We start from the raw sequence: 23,616 nt of genomic DNA on the forward strand, positions 1-23,616 counted from the left end.
CCATAACTTCCGAAGGCAACTTCTGTTCCATTGGTTGATTGTTCTCCCACAATGGAAGGCAAGCTGTTCCAATGAATATAGAATACCAGAGTTGGAAGGGACCTTCTAGGTCATCTAGTCCAACCCCCCACCCAAGCAGGAGACCGTTCAAAATTTCTGACAGATGGCAGTCCAGTCTCTTCTTAAAAGCCTCCAGTGTTGGAGCTCCCACAACTTCCGAAGGCAGCTTCTGTTCCATTGGTTGATTGTTCTCCCACAATGGAAGGCAAGCTGTTCCAATGAATATAGAATACCAGAGTTGGAAGGGACCTTCTAGGTCATCTAGTCCAACCCCCCACCCAAGCAGGAGATCGTTCAAAATTTCTGACAGATGGCAGTCCAGTCTCTTCTTAAAAGCCTCCAGTGTTGGAGCACCCACAACTTCCGAAGGCAGCTTCTGTTCCATTGGTTGATTGTTCTCACTGTCAGAAAATTCCTCCTTATTTCCAGGTTGAATTTCTCCTTGGTCAGTTTCCATCCATTGTTCCTTGTCTGGCCTTCAGGTGCCTTGGAAAATAGCTTGACCCCCTTCCTCCTCTCTGTGGCAGCCCCTCAAATATTGGAAGGCTGCTATCATGTCTCCCCTGGTCCTTCTCTTCACTAGACTAGCCATGCCCCAGTGGTGGTGGCAACATTTGGAAGTACTAACATTTCTTTTTAGTTTTTGCAAGATCAGGAATAATTTAGGAGAGGCCTGTGTTTTGTGAGCTAGCCAGAGTGAAACTGTCCAGTCCAGGAAAGAATAGAGCACCCATGTATAGAATAGAATAGAATAGAATAGAATAGAATAGAATAGGAATTGGAATTGGAATAGGAATAGGAATTGGAATTGGAATTGGAATAGAATAGAATAGAATAGAATAGAATAGAATAGAATAGAATAGAATAGAATAGAATAGAATAGAATAGAATAGAGCACCCATGTATCTTTATTAAGATGCCTTGTGCAGCCTGTTGCACCAGCCTGAACCTGCTGGTATATTTTAAGAAAATGTTTCAAGAGAAGCAGATACTGTTAACTATTCTGATATTTAAGGGCACATGGGACACAAAATAAACATCTGCAGGGAAGCAACTTTTACATACTGGTATGTAACTATTATGTGCAAAAGTTTTCACATGAACTGGAACCTCATTTATACAGGATTATAGTAACAAAGAATAGAATAGAATAGAATAGAATAGAATAGAATAGAATAGAATTTTATTGGCCAAATAGAATAGAATAGAATAGAATAGAATAGAATAGAATAGAATAGAATAGAATAGAATAGAATAGAATAGAATAGAATAGAATTTTATTGGCCAAATGTGATTGGACACACGAGGAATTTGTCTTTGGTGCATATGCTCTCAGTGTACATAAAAGAAAAGATACCTTCATCAAGAATCATAAGGTTCAACAATGGTAGTCATAGAATAGAATAGAATAGAATAGAATAGAATAGAATAGAATAGAATAGAATAGAATAGAATAGAATAGAATAGAATAGAATTCTTTATTGGCCAAGTGTGATTGGACACACAAGGAATTTGTCTTGGTGCATATGCTCTCAGTGTACATAAAAGAAAAGATACCTTCATCAAGAATCATAAGGTACAACAATGGTAGTCATAGAATAGAATAGAATAGAATAGAATAGAATAGAATAGAATAGAATAGAATAGAATAGAATAGAATAGAATAGAATAGAATTCTTTATTGGCCAAGTGTGATTGGACACACAAGGAATTTGTCTTGGTGCATATGCTCTCAGTGTACATAAAAGAAAAGATACCTTCATCAAGAATCATAAGGTACAACAATGGTAATCATAGAATAGAATAGAATAGAATAGAATAGAATAGAATAGAATTATTTTTTTTAGAGGTCAACATGGAAAATCTTTGTCCCTGTAAATATTTGTCCGGTGTGTGTGTGAGATCACCAGGAAACAATTTACTAAGTTGTGAGGCATAAGGGGTTTAATGAGCTAAGGAGCTTTGCCTTCCTCAATTTTATGAAGTGCTGGAGCATTTTCACGTGCAAATATTTATTTGAGTTTTCAAGAAAGTACAGTTTGAATTTTTTAATGTATATTTTATATATCTCTTGTTTTGCTACTGTTTTGGTTTTGTTAAGGTATTCTTTTTTAAAAGCTTCACCCCACCCCCACCCCAGTGATATTAAAATATTTACAAATGTACTTTTTACATTTTATCCAGGTGTGTATGCATGGATTGGCATCAACTTTGTCCTTGGAAAATTTGAACATATGGATGAAGGTAAGGGCCTTAATATAAATTAATTCCAAAAATTGCTAAGGTATTGTTAGTGCACAGTTTCCTTCCTCCTCTGGCTTTATTCTTACAAATGGAAATTGCTCAGCCTCGGTACTTGGTTAATAGTGTCTCCATAACAATTCTTCAAACCTGCATTTAGGGTTTTATTAGAGAACAAAAATCAAGACTTGTACAGAAAATATTTCTCTTAGTGACTATCTCTCAAATCAGTTCCAAATCAACCTGAAATATCCATAATATCACCTCTAGGCATGATGGGAATACAAATAAAAAACATACATACATACATACATACAATCAGAAGAATTCTGGGAACTCAACAATCGTCATTCTCTTTTATATAATTTTTGTTGTTGCAAATAAAGATATGCATCCTCCTATGGATTTTAGATTACTCTGGTTGCTTTTTATTGCAACTTTCCCAGCACTGTGTTATTCTTTTGAGCCTATTTATTTGGGAAGTATTTTTCTTAATATTACTAAGAATATTATTGCATTATTAAAAATATTAATATGATTAGCATAAACAAATCTCAGACCTTAATTTCTCGCATGAGAGTTTAGCTTCTTTTTTATATTGACAGCATTTTCTCGTGCACTGCTCAGAAAGTTTCTCTGCGATGTCCCAACATCACATCCCTTTAAGACTTTCTACACTAGGAAAGACTCTTCTTGGGCAAGTTATATATTTTCTGGCCTCTAAATATTAGGCCGACATTGTCGAGATCCTGTTGCTTCCTTGACTGTTGCTAGGCCCAGCAAGAATTTAGATATTGAGAAGAGTATATTTATTTGTTGGTTGATTTAACCTGTGTGCAACAAGGGACTCTGGCTAGCAAACGAATCAAGAATCAAAACAATTACAGGTAGCCTTTGACTTACAACAGTTTGCTTAGTGACCACTTGAAGTTACAACACTGGAAAATTTATTTATTTTTATTTATTTATAATTACATTTCTATACCGCACCATCTCTCGAAGGACTCAGGGCGGTTTACAGCCATATTAAAATACACACACCAATACAAATATAAATATAATAAATAACAATATGTAAAAACAATTAAAATCAAATATTTAATGGCCGAATCACTAAAACATCAGGGACCGATTTAAAACCCGTTTAAAATTTCGCTAACATATTTCTTAGGCTAGTCCTGCTCAGTGAAATAATAAGGTCTTCAGTTCACGTTTGAAGGCCCAGAGGTCGAGGAGTTGGCGTAACCCCGGAGGTAGCTCGTTCCATAGGGCCGGTGCTGCCACAGAGAAGGCCCTCCCCCTGGGGGCCGCCAACCTACATTGTTTGGTCGATGGCACCCTGAGGAGGCCCGCTCTGTGGGAGCGCACAGGTCGTTGGGAGGCAATCGGTGGCAGAAGGCGGTCTCGTAAATACCCCGGTCCTAAGCCATGGAGCGCTTTAAAGGTGGTAACCAACACCTTGAATTGCACCCGGAAGGCTACCGGCAGCCAGTGCAGGCTGCGCAGGATAGGTGTTATATGGGAGCAACGCAGTGCTCCCTCTATCACCCGCGCGGCCGCATTCTGGACTAGCTGGAGCCTCCTGGTGCTCTTCAAGGGAAGCCCCATGTAGAGAGCAGCCTCCGCTTCTGGCTGTTTTCCACCCATACGCCACCACCACACATCCACCCAGAAAGCAGACCCAAACCCACACTGATCAGGAAGCACGACCAAGGACCAGAAGCCAGACCGCAGCTGCAACATTAGCCATTTCAAACCCCTCCAATCCATACATACAGCAGACAGACACCCACTATGAAGATGTAGCACGACCACAAACATGAAGCCAAACAACAGCAATGCAGCTCACCAGCTCAAATGCCCCTGCAACTCAGACTAATCTGAGCACAACCAAGCCCTCACCCAAACAGGACACACCTCCAGCCAATCAGAGCACAAAAAAAAACCCATCCAATCAGAGCACAGCCAAGCTCCCACCCAATCAGTTCAAACCCCCACTAGCAGTTAAAAAGGAAGAAACAGCTGCAATCACACATTGCTCCCAGAAGCACGAAGCTGAAGCCTGAAGATGACGAATGAGACTTCGTCGAAACGTCGCCAAGACACTTCCAATTTTACGCGGGAGAAAACCCGAATAGCCAAAGACCTATATATATATATATATATATATATATATATATATATATATCATATATATATCATATATATCATATATATATCATATATATATGACGGTTGCAGCGTCCCAGGGTCACGCGATCCCCCTTGTACGACCTTCTCCCCAGCCAAGTCAATGGGGAAGCCAGACCCACTTAACAACTACGTTTACGGACTGAACCACTGCGGAGATTCACTTAACAACGGTGGCCAGAAAGGCCATCATCCACTTAGCCAATGTCTCACTTAGCAACAGACATCCGGGGCTCGATCGAGGTCGTACGTCGAGGACCCCCTGTGCAATAATACAAAAAATTGAAACGATGCCCCGTTTTCAGCAGTGCCTCTTCCCGTCTTGTCTTCCAGAGGACGAGGCGGTAGTAGAAGTGCACGTCCCCGACAGCGAAAGCAAAGAGGAAGTTGTCCGGAAGAGGACTGTGGGTATACTTGACATGGGTGGTGTTTCAACTCAAATAGCGTATGAAGTCCCTAAAACTGTAAGCTTTGCCTCTTCACAGCAGGTTATTATCTGTACAACTTTCCTTCTTTTGTTTTCCTGCATTTTAACCCATATCCATTGATTCGTTTTCTTTTGCACGGTGTGAGTCCTCTGCCCTACGGTGTGCGAGCAGTTTCACCCCGCATGAAGAGAAGGAGCTGAACTTCTGTGTCCCATCAGCTAAGCAATCCATACAACGTTATTTTTCCATTTCATCAAGTCAGTGTGCTAGAAATGTGTGTTGCTTACGATGCGCAGCTTTACCTGGATGAATTTTGCTGTTGAAATTATCGGGTTTTTTTTTTCATACTGTACATAAAAAAAATTACTGTATTTTTCGGAGTATAAGACATGCCTTAGTTTTTGGGGAGGAAAATAAGAAAAAAGCTGATTGGCAGGTAGATCGGCCTCCCAGAATACCCCCAATCAGCTGTTCCCAGAGGTGAATTTTAGCAACAAGTTCCTTGGTTGCGAGCTCTGTGCCTTGCTTTTTTTTTTTGGCTTTTTTTTCTGCCTCTGAAACTCAGTTTCAGAAAAAAACATTTTCTGCCTCTGAAAGCCTCTGAAACAGCTTCAGAAAAAAAGTCTCTGAAGCTCTGCTTGGGGCTTTTTTTCTGAAGCTCTGTTTGGGGGCTTTTTTTCTGAAGCTCTGTTTGGGGGCTTTTTTCTGAAGCTCTGTTTGGGGGCTTCTTTTCTGAAGCTTCTTTCAGCCTCTGAAACCTCCGTTTGAGAAGCTGCGTGGGGCTACATTCGGAGTATAAGACGCACCTAGATTTTCACCCTCTTTTGTGGGGGGGAAATGGTGCGTTTTATACTCCAAAAAATACGGTATGCACTGTTAACCTCGCTTGCGGTTACTATCGGATGCGATTTCTTAATGGTCACGGAATGCCTTTTTAAAATCATTATTCTAAATTTAAATATTGTCGGGGAAAATATTAATAGGAACTGTTATTCGTATGGTATACCTGAGTGACTGTATAGCACTCAGTACAAGGAAAATCCTGACCTACAGCCTTTGGAGATAAAAAAGAAACATTGGATTCACTCATCATACTTAGCCATAACAAGGTTCGTTTGGTGTTGGCTTAGTTGGATGTGTAGCTCCAACCGTTGTATCTTATTGAATGAATCATGGTCAAATAGTCAAAAGTACAGTACAGGGTGGGAGTTTATTTATTTATTTTTATTTATTTAATTTTGTCATAACAATATACACAAGCATCACACAAAAAGATTATATAATATATAAACATATATATGAGGAGAAACAAGGAAGTATAAGCATATATATGTATATAGGAGAAGAAACAATAGGACAGGAACGGTAGGCACGTTTGTGCGCTTATGCACGCCCCTTATAGTCCTCTTAGGAATGGGGTGAGGTCAACAGTAGATAGTTTTTGGCTAAAGCTTTTGGGGTTATGAGAAGAGACCACAGAGTCAGGTAATGCATTCCAAGCACACTTTTATTTTATTTTATTCCCGTTCTGAGTAGCTTTTACAAGAGGAAAAATAAAAACCAGAATTATTCTTTTTTTTAGTACAGCAGATTTTTCTAACCTATTGTTGCTCCAGGCTTCCTTTTCTACATTACTTGTGCTTTCTGCACCACTGTGGGCTTTTTGAAAATGAATACAGACATCATGCTTCGTTGTAATTATAACATTAAGCATGGTGTGTTTCTTTAACTCTGGCTGAAAACTTAGATATAGAAGAAACCCTGAATATAGGGGCTCAGAAAAGTCCTGCTCTCAGAAAACATGCTTTGAACGTGATCAGTCAAACTTTTAACCACTATGAACAGTGGATTCATTTCCTAACTATGGTTTATGTATTCAGAAACATCTAACCTGTGTTTAGAAACAAAACCACAGTTTAGTGTTACAGCTATATAGGGCTTTAGGGTTACACATCTCTGTAGAAGAGGGGTCTCCAACCTTGACATCTTTAAGACTTGTGGACTTCAGCTTCCAGAACTCTGGAAGTTGAAGTCCACAAGTCTTTAAAGTTGCCAAGGTTGGAGACCCCTGCTGTAGAGTATACCTGATCTGTGACAGAAAGCAAGAGAAATTTACAGATTTTGCACATTATATACTGTTCATTTTTAAGATTTTATCCAAAATCTCTGGCTGGCGAAAACCTCTGCTTTTTCCCTTTCTGTTTTTTGGGATCCAAATTGAAGCTTGTCTTGGCGCCAGGATAAGTGCGCCAAGAATATTTCAGTGGTGATTAAGGTTTCAGCCTAGAAACTAGGAGACTATGAGTTCTAGTCTTGCTTTAGGCATTAAGCCAGCTGGGAGACTTTGGGCCAATGACCAGAAGACTGAGAGTTCTAATCCCGCTTTACGGAATGAAGCCAGCTGAGTGATATAATCCCTCTCGCTCAGCCCTAGGAGGCAGGCAATGGCAAACCACTTTTGAGAATGCATCATTATTAAAAATTACTGTAGAGGAAGGAAAGGTGTAATATTTGCTAACACAGTCTATATGGGCATATGCATAGCTGTCCCTGTAGTTGACAAATACTTGGATACTGGTGTTGTTTCCATTGTGCAGGACCAGAAAGGGATACATTTACAGGTGTATCCCTTTGTATTAAGCTTATGATGGCTGGAGCTGTTGGAAAGTTGTACCCGAGAACATCTCGATGACCATACTTGGCTTACTGTTCAGGTGTTTACTGTAAACACCTGTTGCCGAGATGGTTTTGAAGCCCCACGGAGCTGGAAGTGGTCTTGACTGACCAAAACCTGGGGGATGAAAACAACAGAGCCAAACTCTGCCTCTCTCGATCTCTTTTCTTTGGTGGCCGGCAGGAGGAGGTGGCCAAGAACCTACTGGCGGAATTTAACTTGGGATGTGACGCTCACCAGAATGAACATGTGTATCGCGTCTACGTGGCAACTTTTCTGGGCTTTGGCGGTAACGCCGCTCGACAGAGATACGCAGACAACATATTCACCAACACAGTATTGAGAAACAGGTGCGGGTACTGTAGTGAATTTACTTCCAAATTATAGCTTTCGTGACACGCTTAGCATAAAATCTCTGAAACAGGCACATGTCAAAAAAAAAAATGGAATATTAGATTTCCGGTCTTAAAATGCAGTATAAACTAAGGGTGACTAATAGTGACTTGAGGCTACATGAGTTAATACGATTAGTTGTCATGTCAACTGCAGAAGGAAAAAAGTCTGTTTACACAATTGATTTAATTTAACAGCTGGTTTTCTGTAATGGCCAACCCCAGATCGTATGTATGAAAATAATTCAGTGTTTACAACAAAGGTCCAGATGTGTTTGTTTTGAAAGATGTTTCTGTGCCACATTTCTACCAACTAGATCCTTGGATTTTCAGAATTTGAAATCTTTTGTCAAATGACATTGCAACAGCAAGGTGTAGAGTAGGGTTCTGAGCTAAGCTTCCCAAGAGCATGAAGCAGGCTCCTTGTCCCGACAGAAAATCCCTTTTTATTAAGTTACTGTGAATTCTTCCCATTCATATCCAGCAAAGTCTTTCAAGGGTGAATTTACAGTCACAGACCTTATCTGGCTTAGGGAGCTGCCAGGCCAATATCTTCAAAACTTGACAAGGAGTCACGAACCAATTACCGTATATACTCGAATATAAGCCGATCCGAGTATAAGCCGAGGTCCCCAATTTTACCCCAAAAACTGGGGTAAACTGGGGACTCGAGTATAAGCCGAGGGTGGGAAATGAGGCACCTACCGGTTGAAACCCTCCTCCCTCAGCTGAGAAGGCTGGCGGCTCCCCGCCCGCCCTCTCACTGCACCGGCAGGGCTTCAGTCCGTAAAATGTGAAAAAGAAAAAAAACTCGAGTATAAGCCGTATATACTCGAGTATAAGCGAGGGCTTAAAAAAAAAACTTGAGTATAAGCCGTATAGACCCGAGTATAAGCCGAGGGGACGTTTTTCAGCACAAAAAATGTGCTGAAAAACTCGGCTTATACTCGAGTATATACGGTAAGCAAACTAATTGTCTCCCGCAAACTCCACTCCCCTTTCCCTCGTCTTTTATTCCCTCTGGGAGGGGCCATTCATCCTCCACCTGTGGCCTTACTCCCAAGTCAACCCTTGTTCTTTAGCTGTTCCCTTCGTCTGGCAACTCTACGCATGCGCACACTGGGAACAGGCTCCAGCTGTTCGTCTGCCTCACTGATGTCTGACTCTGAAGGCAGCTGATAATTGGCATCTGGCCCTGGCCCCATCTCTGCCTCCGATGCAGAACCCTCATCAGAGCCTTCCCCAGACTCCAGGACTGGCCCATGTTCCTCCCCAGCCGCCTCACTTCCCGAATCTGCTGCCAGCTCCACTGGCCACTGGCGGGCCACAACAAGTAGAATAAAAAAAACCTGTATCAAACATAGCACGGTCATCTTCATTCTGACTAAGTAAATTACCAGGCCAAATAAAATAAAACTCTTTGCTATTTGCCAGAACGTAAGAGTTAAATTGGGGGCAGGGAAGTTTTTTATATGAAAGGCCGTAGTTCAGCTGGGGGGAAAAAAACCAGCCAGAAGTAGGAATTGATAGTCGATGGTGTCAGATCCACAGATCTTTGGGTCTCCTGTCATCAGGCAGGTTCCTTGGTTTGGAGGACGGTAGCTACTAGCCCCTTTACACATCATTCTGTGCGGCTTAGAGTTATGGCTGAGTCAGATCAGCTTGGCTTGTTCAAACAAGAAATAATCCATGGCTTGGTGCTTCCCCAAATATAATTGATGGCGGGAAAAACCCAGCCTGGCAGGGAGGAGGTCTGAAGTACAGAACTTGAGTCACTGCACAACTGCGAAAGGATTAAGACTTACCACTGCCATCATCCAAGTTCCTTGGAGACTTGTTTGCTCCCAAGAGAAGGCAGCCACTCTGAGGAGATTCCTGTATTATAGGAAGAACATAATAAAGTAGTTAGCTTGAACTCTGCCCACGGGAGTCTAGTTATTCTGACCCTATAACAGTGATTTGGGATAGATCCGTGATGGCGAACCTATGGCACGCGTGTCACAGGTAGCACACATAGCCATATTGGTGGACACACGTGTTCAGCATGTGTGCGCCAGCCAGCTAATTTTCGGGCCTTCTGGGTGCACCAGAAGTAGGGAAACAGGATGTTTCCTGCCTCCAGAGGGCCTCGGGGAATGGGGAAGACCTGTTTTTCTCTCTCACCAGGCTCTAGAGCCTTTCTAGGAATCTGGGGAGGGTGAAAACGGCCCTCCCCACCCACCCCTGGAGGCCCTTTGGAGGCCGGAAATGGCCCATTTGCCAACTTCCAGTGGGACCGGAAGGCTCATTGTTTGCTGTCCCCAGGCTCCAGAGCCTCTCTAGGAGTCTGGGGAGGGAGAAAATGGCCTTCCCAACCCTGCCAGAGACCGAAAACTGCCTGTTTGCCAACTTCACCGGAAGTACATGAGGGCGGGGCACATAGAATTGTGGGGGTGGGCACGTGCGCATGTAACACACACACACACACCCCGCTCCTGGCACGCAATGGCAAAAAGGTTAGCCATCACTGGGCTAGATGGTTATGCTCCCCTATTCCCCTCCCTCCTCACCAAAGAATACTTTGGACAGGGCAGAAGAATCGGGGTCCATATTTCTAATTGAGATCTAGTTCCCTTTGGCTGTTCCGTTGATTGTCCTTTGGTCCATTCTGCTCACAGGCTTCTTGGTAAACAGATCGGTCTGACCTCTGAGACCCCCTACTTAGACCCTTGCCTGCCCTTAGACGCTGAGGACGAAGTCCAGCAGAACGGGCAGACCCTGTACCTTCGAGGGACCGGAGATTTCCACTTGTGTCGCGATCTCATTCAGCCTTTCATGAACAAGACCAACGAAACGCAAACGTCCCTGAATGGCATTTATCAGCCACCCATCCATTTCGAGAATAGCGAATTCTACGGGTTTTCGGAGTTCTATTACTGTACCGAGGATGTCTTGCGGATGGGAGGAGATTACAACGCTGCTCAGTTCCTCAAAGCTGCAAATGTAAGGCCGGACATATCCCACTCGGAGGTTTGGCTGAGAAATTAGGAGTCACTTCAGCGCCATTAGGAAATCTAACCTGATTTTCTCCAGCTCAGGCTAGAGATCGCATAGAAATATACCGCACAATAAAATCCCTAAATTAACACATTCTGTAATGTCAGAATTTTAGATTGTAAATCTCTCACAGGATAATATTGATTCTAAAATACTCTTTGTTATATATGTTATACCAGAAATAACAGGGCAGCCAAAATTTTGTCAATAAATCAGGAAATAAATCCTTAAGATAATAACTATGTGTAAGAATTAACGATAATAAAAAGGAAACCAGAATAACTGGGTGGTAAGTGGTCAGTTTTGTGTGACTGCATTATTACTTCAGAAACATCTTGTATGTGCATTTATATAAATAATGTGTGTATATTTATTTCCATATTTTTTTTCCCTTCAGGAATATTGTGCCACGAAGTGGTCTGTTCTACGGGAAAGATTCGATCGTGGCCTGTATGCCTCCCATGCAGATCTCCATCGAGTGAAGTAAGCATCCACATTCTTCGGTGCTACATGTGGTCGAACAATCCTTGCCAGAGAGAGACCCCAAACTGAATTCCTTAAGTAATTGTTTCAAGGAAGACAATACTTTGACATATATATATTTTTTAAAAAATAAATCTCTCAGCTGTTGGAGCACTCGTAAGGAGAATGTAAAGATGCTATAAGTTTAATGTTGGGGTGTATTTCGGAATTGGCAGAGACTGACTTCTCACGCTTTGTGAAGTTGATTTACACAATTCAATATTAATTGTTTTTATCCCAAGATTTTGCTTTATCTAAAAAGAAGTCACTATTGTACAAATTTGCAACCAAATCTAGAAACACACCAAGACATCTTTCTCCCAAAGCCCCAGTCTCTTTCTTTCTTTCTTTCTTTCTTTCTTTCTTTCTTTCTTTCTTTCTTTCTTTCTTTCTTTCTTCCTTCCTTCCTTCCTTCCTTCCTTCCTTCCTTCCTTCCTTTCTTTCTTTCTTTCTTTCTTTCTTTCTTTTTGCAATTTTGCTTTCTGCAAGGTTTTTTCACAATATAAGCCTAACATAAAGTGAAGGAAGTTAGAGAGAGACAGAGACGACAGAGAAAGGCGGGAGGGATGGCATACAGAATATATATGTATTTTTCCTTTTGGTACAGCTGCCTCTTTTTGGTCACCAGGTGGCTTCCTTTCCCACTCTATAGAAAATAAGTGATGAATAGGAAGCGAATTATCTTCCATCTCTGGAAGACAGTGGTGTTTTGATGATACATGCACATATCCTGCCTACCCACAGATTGGCTGTTATTAATCATAAATCATGAAAATCATTCAGAAAAACTGCCTGTGCTAACTCTGCTGAAAAGTTCCCCTCCCTGAAAGCCAACCCCTGAAAGTCCCTTGTTTGCAGCAAGTTGCATGAGAAGGACTTCTAAATTTTCACCCCACACCTTTCATTCCTTTTCATTAACGTACAAGCCCCCCTCTCCCCCGCCCCAGGAGGGCTATCTCTTTGTCATCGCACAGCTTAATTAGCCCTTCTAAGGAGGCATCTTAATTATTCTGGACAGAATCCAGAGCATGTGTGTGTAAATCCCGGTAACAACAGCTGGGATCTTGAATGCGCAATTAAGTGCTTAAGACTGGTGGAATTTAGCTCATTCTTCTTTTGGATTGTGCCGTTTAGCTCAGTTCCTGTCTAAATAACAACCCCATATGGACGTGTCACTTCTGTTTTATTCCTTGCAGGTATCAGTGCTTTAAGTCAGCCTGGATGTACGAGGTATTTCACAATGGCTTCGGTTTTCCTGTGAACTACAACAGCTTAAAAACAGCACTTCAAGTATACGATAAAGAGGTGCAGTGGACGTTGGGGGCCATCCTTTATCGGACCCGTTTTTTACCTTTGAGGTACACCTTTTGAGGCGTTGCCACGTTACTTGTGAAATTCAAAGGCAGCTTGCTCTCTCTCTCTCTCTCTCTCTCTCTCACACACACACACACACACAAACACACACACACAGATACATAAAGGTAAAGGTTCCCCTCGCACATACGTGCTAGTTGTTGCTGACTCTAGGGGGCGGTGCTCATCTCCGTTTTAAAGCCAAAGAGCCAGAGCTGTCCGAAGACTTCTCTGTGGTCATGTGGCCGGCATGACTCAACACCAAAGGCGCACGGAACGCTGTTCCCTTCCCACCAAAGGTGGTCCCTATTTTTCTACTTGTATTTTTTACGTGCTTTTGAACTGCTAGGTTGGCAGAAGCTGGGACAAGTAACGGGAGCTCACCCCTGTGGCACTAGGGATTCGAACCGCTGAACTGCCGACCTTTCGATCGACAAGCTCAGCGTCTTAACCCACTAAGCCACCACGTCCCTACACACATACATACCCAAGCTTTAATCACAGTCTCCAGAAAGTTTTGCATTTGTTTTGCTTTCCAAGCTTAATGTAGAACCAATGCACTGTTGATCAGTAAATGTGGATGGAGGCTGTGGCTCCGTAAGCAGAAAATTCTGGCTGTCCATCTCAGTTTGCCCGACACAATTTTTGCTGCGGTGCTCCCTGCTTGGTGGTGCTCCCTGCGCTCGCTTTTCTTCTTCCAGACATTTCATTACCATACTAGGGAACGTCATCATGCACCATGGATGCCACAATTCAACCCTAAGCTACAAATATTCTCTTCTGTTGTTTTCATTCTTGCCGTTGTCCTCTTGGGACCTGTAGATACACACTCTTTGGCTCTTGATTGCTGGCCATGCAAATAGGAGGACAGGAATTGGTTTCCACAGCTGTTGGTGTCACAGAAACACACTCGCCTGCTTGGAGCAGAAATTTCTTCTGTAAATTCTACGACAGGGACGGCCCATCCTTTTTCTGCCAAGTGCCTGGAAGAATCATTTGGAACAGTGGATTATATGATGATGATTAATGTGTTGGAACTGCCTCTTTCTTACTTTTTGGGGTACACTTTTTTCCCCTTCTCACGTAACAAGCTGCTAAGCGAGGATGAAATTCCTCTTGCCCTAGAACAGGGCGCCACATTGTTGTCACCTGACGTATTGCGGCTTTCGCTGCCCTTCGCTAAAATGGGAGTGGGCGTGGCCAGCACGTGACGCATCTGCCGCGGGTTTGACAGCCCTGCCCTAGACACTGGAATTCAGGTTTCATCAGGCCCTGGGGTGCCAGCCTCCCCATCTAATAGACCTTTTGTGCAGGATAATTCTTGCCCAAATGAAAATTGGCTTCCAATGAGATTCTGGGTATAATTCAATGTGTTGGCTTTAACCAATAAAGCCTAAATGACCTGAGCCCCCAGGTATCTTCAGGGCTAACTTCTCACATTGCAATCAATCTGCCCGGCGTGTAGGTCCCAGAAAAGTGTCCCCCTGCTTTTGTGTGGCGAGGGAGACCGGAACACAAAAACAGAATTTTTGGGGTGATGGCTTCTGTTTCCTTCTGCAACCTTCCTGTGGAAGGCTGGGTTAGCTCCTCTCGTGAAAGCATTCCAGCAGCTGGTTAAAATGGATCTTTTCAAAAAGAACATTGGGAAATTACTAAGACAGAGGTGTCTAACCTTGGCAGCTTTAAGACCTGTGAACTTCAACTCCCAGAATCCCCCAGCCACAAATCTTAAGGCTGCCAGGATTGGACAGCCTTGAGCTAGGGTCTGCTTTTTCGTTGAATGCCCTAATTCATGTTATTGTTGTTATATTTGTCATCTTTATTTATTGTGGATGATTTACGCTTGATGTTCATCACCAGAAGCCTTTGGGATCACAGTGATCACAGTATAAAGCCTTCTTTGTGGCTTTCCAACAGTATCTCTTTTGCTCAGGTTGGCAAAATTGTTGAGAAATCTGTAGAGATGCTTCAGGGGATACTAGGCTATGTTGTTGGGGTGTTATTATGTCTGTCTGTCTGTCTACCTATCTATCTATGTACAGTATCTATCTATCTATCTATCTTCTATCTATCTATCTATGTACAGTATCTATCATCTATCTATCTATCTGTCTATCTATCTAAGGAAAATTATGTTGCTGCCAATTCGCACATGGCAACCCAAGGCACCTTACAAGAATATAAAACCTTACATAGAAAACAATAAAACAAATGAAAGAGAGAATCATATAATAAATTAATAAAATCACACACATCCCCGGCAACAGCACATCACACAAGCCATTTAATGGGCTCCATCCCGCTCCGCATTTCCCAGGCCTGCTGGCAGAACCAGATCTTCAGTGCCTTCTGGAAGAATGTTAGAGTGGGGGCCATTCTAATCTCCGGGGGGGGATGATGTTCCAGAGAGAGGAAGCCACCACGGAGAAGGCTCTTCTTCTGAATCCCACCAGGTGTATCTCCCTCGGGGAAGGGACCCGCAACATTCCTTGCCTCCCCGCTCTGGTGGGTCGGGTAGATGTGACTGATAAGAGATATATGAGGATGCTGTCTTAATTCGTAAGTCACTTTTTTCAATGCCATCGTAACATTGAATGGTCACTAAATGAATAATTGTAAGTTGGAGACTGCCTGTATATAAAATAAACATTTGGGTGGTTTACTGGTGGTCCACCCATTTTAAAGCAGTCTTGCCAAGCGGACAATAAATATGCCGATTTTTGCTTCCCCTCACTTTGGCCTTGGGGGTTAGTGATTAGAGACCACCTGGTCTGGAGTAGAACCGTCTCTTTCATCCCCTCTCTTTTCCTCCTCCCACAGAGACATCCAGCAGGAGAACTTCCGCGGCAATCACTCTCACTGGCGCAGCTTCGCCTTCGTTTACAACCATTACTTGTTCTTCGCCTGCTTCTTCGTTGTGCTGCTCTCCATCCTCCTCTACCTGCTGCGCCTACGGAGGATCCACCGGCGAACTCTGCACAACGGCTCCTCTCCTCCCCTCTGGATCGAAGAAGGCCTCCCGTCGCAGAAGATCCCCGGAGGCTTATAAGCTGCTGGCTGTGAATCTCAGACCCTTCCTCCTCCTCCTCTCAGGGTTCCTCTCTCTCTCTCTCTCTCTCGCCTTCGGAGAGCCTTCCTGAGCCCCTAGTGGGATTTCCCTCTCTGGAGGACTGCAGGGCAAAGCTAGGTCAAACTTGGCTTGACAAGGCTGGGGGGGTGTCTTTCAGCCAAAATTATTTTAAAACTCTTTAACTTTGAAAGCAAATGCACTTTGACTTAGGGACAGGGGGACAGACAGAAAAGCAGGAGAATGCAGTGAAGACTTTGTGCCAGTACGTTAAACGGGAAAGTCGCGAGCAACTCTTTATGTTCAGTAAATGTTGATGGGTTTGTTCTCTCCTTATGCCGTAAGTCTGCTGTGATGGGTTTTCCTCGGTCTGAATGCAGGCTTGCTTTAGCTGACTCTTGTGGGCTAACCAGTTCACTGTTCTGTGCCATGTTCTTGAGCCACGCAAAGCACAGGGGGAAAGGCCGCCTCGGCCTCTCCTGCTCCGATTTGAACAGCTACAGAGACTTTAGCATTTCACTCTTAATTATTTGTTTAAACCATGTTGATTCTTTTCTTTCTCCCCCCCACCCCTTAAAAAAAAATAGCTTAAATCAAGGATAGATGGATCAGAAATAAGGCAGCCTTTGTCTTAAAAAAACATGGCAGAGAAGTACAAAGAATTGGAGGGGGAAATGTGCATTACCAGTTCCTAATTCTTGCTCGATTCAAACGTGACCCCTCATTTTTAAATCATGGCTGTCCAACTTTTAAGACCATGTTGGCTGGGGAATTCCGGACGTTGAAGTCCGCAAGTCTTAAAGTTGCCTGTTCTAAATTCCCGATCAGGACCATGGATAGTGAAAGCTCAAGTCTCAAAAAACGGTGGCAGTCCTGTCTGTTAAGATGGAAAATCCCCATCCTTGCAAAATGTCGTGCTAAAGATAGCCTGGCCAGGACGTGGTGCTTCATTGCTGTTGGAAATTGGAGGATCGCACTGCACAGTCGGCCTCCCTGGACTTCCTTTGTGTGTGTGTGTGTGTGTGTGTGTGTGTGTGTGTGTGTGTGTGCGAGCAGCAGCTGGTCTATGGGTGTATATGTGCGTGAGCGTGCACCTTTGTGGCATTCTATGGTCTGAGCGTCATTTCAAATGTTCATGATAATTTGGGAGTCGGGGGGTGGAATGGGAAAAACAGTGGGCCGATAGCAAGTACGCTGTTACTTTCTTATTTCTGGATAACAGAGCCTTTTTTTTTTTTAACTTGGAAAATGTCCATAGTTGAAAGCAGAATCGATGAGATTGTCTTATGAAATATACAAACTTCCATCATCCTAGGAACCCACATCTGGCTTATGAAATCTTGCGCGATGGTACCTCGCTGAAATCTGTTCCCAGCTGTTGAAGATGGGGAAAATAAAAAGACACATTAAAGGAACTTGAATCAAGTTTGCTGACATTACATTAAAATGCAGAGACCCTGTGGGGCCCCAGGAGTTGGTGGATCTCTCTAGGAGACAAAGGCTGTCGCCCTAGACCCATGATGGTGAACTTATGGCACGCATGCCGCAGGTGGCACATGGAGCCATATCGGTGGGCATGCGAGCCAGCTGATTTTGGGGTCTTCTGGGCCCACCAGAAGTAGGGAAACAGGCTGTTTCCTGCCTCTGAAGGGCCTGGGGGTGGTGGGGAAGGCTCATTTCTTGCTGTCCCCAGGCACCAGAGCCTTTCTAGGAGCCTGGGGAGGGCGAAAACGGCCTTCCCCACCCCTCCAGAGGCTGGAAATAACCTGTTTGCCAACTTCCAGTGGGACCGGAAGGCCCATTTTTTGCTCGCTCCGGAGCCTCCCCAGGCTCCTAGAGAGGCTCTGGAGCCTGGAGAGAGCAAAAAAACCCGGGCCTACTGGACCCACTGTGCCAAAAGCTGGGGGAGCATGTGTGGGGGAGGCGGGGTGCATATAATTATGGGTATGGGCACACACAAGCGTGATCCCCCCCCTGCACTGCCCCCGCTTCTGGCACACGATGGCAGAAAAATTAGCCATCACTGCCCTAGACTTTTCTAGCTTTTGCAGACAAAGAACCTCAGCTTCCTTGTTCCTTTCTTGTCTTCGCTTTTAATTTTGTTCCGGAGGCTCTGCGCCTTTGCTCTTAGAAAACCTGATTCCCATTTGCCTTCAAAACGTGCCCGAGGCATTCTTCGTGAACTTTTCAAGCATTTGACAACAAGATGTTGCGCGGTGTGTGGGAGCAGGTTCTTCTGCCCATAAAAAGCTGACATTTTCAAAGAGCGCAATATCAATGTGTTTGGCATTTAGAGCCTGAAGTCTTGATTAGGCCTCCTTCTACCAAACACAGTGATACTTGCTAATTTCTTAGGGATGTGGTTTTCATGGCAGCTTCCCTCATTTTCATCCTAGAGTTACATTGCCCTAAAGGAAATACGTTAACTTAATTTGACAGCGGCAAATACATTCCAGGAAGTCAGTGGAGACTCTTGAAGCAAAATTTCATTAAAGTTTAATTACGTTCTGTCCTTCGATAGCTCCAGCCCAGAGAATGCTGCCTCTTGCGGATATCCCCATTTTGGCTACCTCAGAGCTATCTGGTATCTGGAGGTTTTTTTTCCAAGATGATCTTTTAAGCTTTTATTTATTATTATTATCATAACCCAGGTGTTAAAAATCTACACAAATACGAAACTTTGGCAGATTTAGCACATATCCAAGCCCCCCAAAATATGGAACTTCTGTCCAGTGAACTAAGTACCGTATTTTTTGGAGTATAAGACGCACCTTTTTTCCCCCTAAAAGGGGGTGAAAATTTTGGTGTGTCTTATACATCAAATTTAGCCCCTCCCACCCACTGGCCCCCACCCTTTGGCCTCTGCCTCCCAGCAATTTACCTCCTTGCAGCAAACAGCCCATTTCAGCTTCAGCACAGCCTGATTAGCACAAGTTGATTGTCCCCCGACTCTCAGCTGTTTCAGGCTGCAGAGATTGCCATTGCCTATTGCTGTGCGGGCCTCTGCTGCTTGCTGCAAGGAGGTAAATTGCTGGGAGCAGATTTCTTTTTCTTGTGCTAATCAAGCTATGCTGAAAATGAAAATGAAAGTAAAGCAGGCTGTTTGCTAGTTTTCTGCAAGGCAAAATTACTGGGAGGTAGAGGCAGATTTCTTTTTCTTGTTTTCCTCACCAAGAAAGGTAGGTGCGTCTTATACTCCGAAAAATACGGTAGCTGTTGTCTGATCCCAAATCAAATCTAGACATCTTCAATAGTGAAAGTCAACATTGTTGAGACAATAAGGTGCTTACATTTTTAAATGGATTTCCAGGCCTTGTGATCAGGTGACCTCCTCCCTCAAGGACTGCATTTAGTGTTTGGGTGTGTACTAAACAATATTTGTTTTCTTCCTGAAAGTCTTATGGACAAGACATACGGAAGGAAGGAAGAGTGCAAAGAATATTGGAGCAGGGGTGAAATCCAGCAGGTTCTGGAGAACCGGTAGTGGAAATTTTGAGTAGTTCAGAGAACCGGCAAATACTACCTCTGGCTGGTCCCAGAGTGGGGTGGGAATGGCGATTTTGCAATATCCTTCCCCCAGGAGTGGGGAGGGAATGGGGATTTTGCAGTATCCTTCCCCTGCCACCCCCACCGAACCCATAGTAAAAAAATGTGGATTTCACCACTGGATTGGAGCTGCCATTTATCCAGCCTTTAGCAATGACCTTGTTAGCCAGGTTAGTTTAGTTTACTTCATTGTCATTGCCCCTCGTAGAACGAAATTAAATGACACCTTCAGTGTACATTGTAACTATAAAAATAAAACACAAACACACATCCTTCACGTTCCATACAACTGAACCCCTGATATTGCATTAATATTGCACTATACAGTAGCATTCAATATAGTTACTGCTCTGGGATAGCAGAGCTGTTTTTCAGCCTTTGTCCTTGTTTTTATTATCCTGTACCGTCTGCCAGATGGTAATAGTTAAAAAAAAAAAGGGTGCCCAGGATGAGATGGATCTTTAAGAACGTTTTGAACTTTCTTAAGGCAGCGGGAGCTCTAAAGCTCTTCCATAGAGGGGAGAGGACAACCAATGATCCTCTGGGCAATGACGTTGACCCTCTGGAGAGCTGTCCTATCTGCCACTGTGCAATTGGCAAACCATACACAGGTGCAGTAAGTTAAAATACTCTATGGGGCAGCGGTAGAAGGCCACCAGCAGTTTTTCATTCAGTTGCTGTTTCCTGAGAAGTCTTAGGTAGTATCCTCTCTGCTGGGCCCTTTTGACCAGTGCTGCAATGTGAGCGCCCCAGGTCAGGTCCTCTTTTATGATAACACCCAGAAACTTAAAACTAGCCACTTGCTCTACTTGGTCTCCATTGATAAGCAAGGGCTGGATGTCTGATCTACTCCTTCTACAGTCCACTATAAGCTCCTTGGTCTTATTGGTGCTAAGGACCAAGTTATTGTCTCCATACCATGAAAGCAACCGATCCACCTCATCTCGATAGGCAGACTCATTCCCCCCCACCCCCAGAGATGAGTCCCACCACTGTTGTATCATCTGCAAATTTAATAATAGTATTACTGGTGTGAGTGTGAGTGGGAATGCAATCGTGCTGTGGCCTGCCATCGGCCAATGGATTTGGCAGGAGATTCGGACAGTGAGGAGGTTGTGGAGGAACACGGGCCAGTCCTGGAGTCTGGGGAAGGTTCTGACGAGTGCTCTGTGTCGGAGGCAGAGATGGGGCCAGGCCTGTCTGACAGTTGTCAGCTGCCTTCGGAGTCGGACATCAGTGGGGCAGAAGAACAGCTGGAGCCTGTTCCCAGTGCGCGCATGCACAGAGCTGCCAGGAGAAGGGAACAGCTAAGGAACAAGGGTCGACTCAGGAGTAAAGCCACAGGTGGACAGTGAATGGCCCCTCTCATAGGGAATAAAAAGGAACGAAGGGGGAGAGGAGTTTGCAGGAGACAATTAGTTCATTTGGGTGAAGATCTGTTTCTGCATTCTTGCCAAGTATTGTCTGTTACTGTGTGGAGTCTGAAAGATATTGGCCTGATAAAGGTCGGTAATTGTGAACGAGATTGTGTGCAGGAGAGGAAAGACTTTGCTGGAGAGGAATTCACTATAAATTAAATAAAAGGGGTTTATTGGGACGAGGACTCGGTTTCGTGCTGCTGCAGAAGCCTAGGTCAGAAGATCATGCACATAAAGAGTATAGAGTAAGGGACAACACCAAAGGACGGTTTCAGCAAGTGCTGACCAATTCTGGAGAACCGGTAGCAGAAATTTTAAGTAGTTCAGAGAACCGGTAGTAAAAATTTTTGACTGGCCCTGCCCCCATCTAGTCTCTGCCTCCCGAGTCCCAGCTGATCGGGAGGGAATGGGGATTTTGCAGTAACCTTCCCCTGGAGTGGGGTGGGAATGGAGATTTTGAAGTATCCTTCCCCAGCCATGCCCACCAAGCCGCATCCACAGAACCGGTAGTAAAAAAATTTGAAACCCACCACTGGGCAACACGCAACCCTGTGGTGTACCAGTGTTAAGAGCTGGAGAAGAGTGGCCCAGAGGCCTCTTGTTAGCCCAGCCACTTAGCCATACGCATCAAATATTCTTTGACCTCCTGGCTTACAAAACAGCTCTTGTCAACCACTGCAAATCATTTCCTTAGACAGAACTCTCCAACCAAGTTAGCTTCTCCTCCTTTTCTTTTATTCCGGGACCTTTTTAAAAAAAAAACACACGGTTTGAGCAAAAGAATTCCACTCATGGAGAAACCTACCAAAAACAACCTAACAGAAAGGCTAGCCAAAATAAATAAATAAATACAATTATTATTAGTTTGGCGACAAGCATGGTCCAGGGCATTCTGTCCTTCCTTATCTAGGCCATTGTTGCTCTCTAATGATGCATGGACCAAGCGCCACATATACAGTAGCGATCCCTAACAGGTATTCGCGCTACAGCGGGAGCAGAGAGAAAAAAAGAAATAATAAACCCAGTACTCTGCGGAGCTGTTTTTGCAGGTAGCTTCTGTTTTGAAGGACTTTACCTGAAATGCTCCTCAAATGTTAGGCGTTCACAAACAGACTTACCTGGTGACTTTAACGCAAAGGTTAAGTCGCCTTTCAAGAGGTATTTCCCAGGGCCAAGCGTAGTTTCAGCCATATTAGTGTTATCATTTGTCAGCAGGGACAAAGAAATGCCACTCCATCCGTTGGTGTGGTGGGAGACTGGTCAGGACACGACCTTTCTCTCCCCCAGAGAACAATCCATAATGGAAATTGGGACATTCCTCACTTTATATCCAGTTTTGAAAACATTTTTAAGAACATTATAGAGCTGTGATGCCACACGTGTGCCACAGGTGGCACACAGAGCCTGCTCTGCGGGCACGTGAGCAGTCGCCCAGCTCGGCTCCACCCCGCATGCGCATGCGCCTCCCGCTGGCCAGCTGGTGGGGCTCATGCAGGAGATGCACATGCTTGCTGGGGGGGGGTCACACGCCTGGAGGGTGCACAGGGAGTGCGATGCGCCCCCCCCCCGTGTGGTCTGCAGTCTCCTCGGCCCACACGGCCTGTTTTTGGTCCCAGGAGGCTACAGGGAGGCCTGCTAGGCCCAAAACAGGGGTGGGTGGGTCATGCACGCACGCATGGGGTGGGGTGAGCATGGGGGGGTCACGCAAGCATGCGTGGGGGTCGGGGGTTCGCACGCACTTTGCATTATGGGTGCAGGTAAGCATGCACTTTCAGCACATGATGACAAAAAGGTTAGCCATCATTGTTATAGAGACACCGTTCCTGACTTCTGGTTCCTTTCAGATGTGCTGAACATAACATCTGGAAGCTAGCAATTCAGAGATGATTAGGCTACTACATCTATTTTCTACCTTTTCTATCCTACCTTGAAGTGGTTCAGTTAGATCAGCAGTCACCAACTGGTGGTCCATGGACCACTGGTGGTCCGTGAGAAAATTTTGATGGTCCACAGAAAAAATTATTTGCATTTTTATATTACACTAAATACTATTTATCTTTTTAAAAATTCATATTAGTGGTCCGCAGGATTTACAATTATGAATTTAGTGGTCCCTGAGGTCCGAAAGGTTGGTGACCCCTGGTCTAGATCCAACTTCACAACTGTGTGTATGTTTATCAGAGGCTCCAATGAAGGGATACTGATACTTTCACGTTTTTCTGATTTTAATTGGGAAGGTGTACCCGTGCAAAAGGGACGCGGTGGCTTAGTGGGTAAGATGCTGAGCTTGTCGATTGAAAGGTCGGCAGTTCAGCGGTTTGAATCCCGAGTGCCGTGTAATGGGGTGAGCTCCCGTGACTTGTTCCAGCTTCTGCAAACCTAGCAGTTCGAAAGCAGGTAAAAAATGCAAGTAGAAAAATAGGGACCACCTTTGGTGGGAAGGTAACAGCGTTCCGTGCACCTTTGGCGTTTAGTCATGCCAGCCACATGACCAACGGAGACGTCTTCGGACAGCGCTGGCTCTTCGGCTTTGAAACAGAGATGAGCACCGCCCCCTAGAGTCGGGAACAACTAGCACATACGTGCAATGGGAACCTTTACCTTTACCTTTACTTATGTTTTATATGGTATTCTGGTTATTCTCACATTTTGAATGTGAGCCGTAAGCTGCCCAGAGTTGTGTGTTTGA

General features: G+C 44.2%; 1 protein-coding gene across 4 annotated transcripts in view; it reads left to right on the forward strand.

Annotated features, from left to right (window-relative positions):
• The window catches only part of ENTPD4 (ectonucleoside triphosphate diphosphohydrolase 4), a 32,161-nt gene extending 9,607 nt beyond the window's left edge, over positions 1 to 22,554 (forward strand). For all 4 annotated transcript variants that reach the window (XM_058194349.1, XM_058194351.1, XM_058194350.1 and 1 more), the window contains 7 exons: positions 2,245 to 2,304; positions 4,825 to 4,979; positions 7,777 to 7,943; positions 10,643 to 10,967; positions 11,419 to 11,504; positions 12,740 to 12,901; positions 15,717 to 22,554. In XM_058194349.1, coding sequence (XP_058050332.1) covers positions 2,245 to 2,304; positions 4,825 to 4,979; positions 7,777 to 7,943; positions 10,643 to 10,967; positions 11,419 to 11,504; positions 12,740 to 12,901; positions 15,717 to 15,945 — 1,184 coding nt within the window. In that variant the 3' untranslated portion in view covers positions 15,946 to 22,554. The remainder of the gene's footprint in view (positions 1 to 2,244; positions 2,305 to 4,824; positions 4,980 to 7,776; positions 7,944 to 10,642; positions 10,968 to 11,418; positions 11,505 to 12,739; positions 12,902 to 15,716) is intronic.
• Positions 22,555 to 23,616: the final 1,062 nt, after the last annotated feature.

The sequence above is a fragment of the Ahaetulla prasina genome, chromosome 9 (assembly GCF_028640845.1).
Source record: "Ahaetulla prasina isolate Xishuangbanna chromosome 9, ASM2864084v1, whole genome shotgun sequence".
In the NCBI taxonomy this organism is placed as follows: domain Eukaryota; kingdom Metazoa; phylum Chordata; class Lepidosauria; order Squamata; family Colubridae; genus Ahaetulla; species Ahaetulla prasina.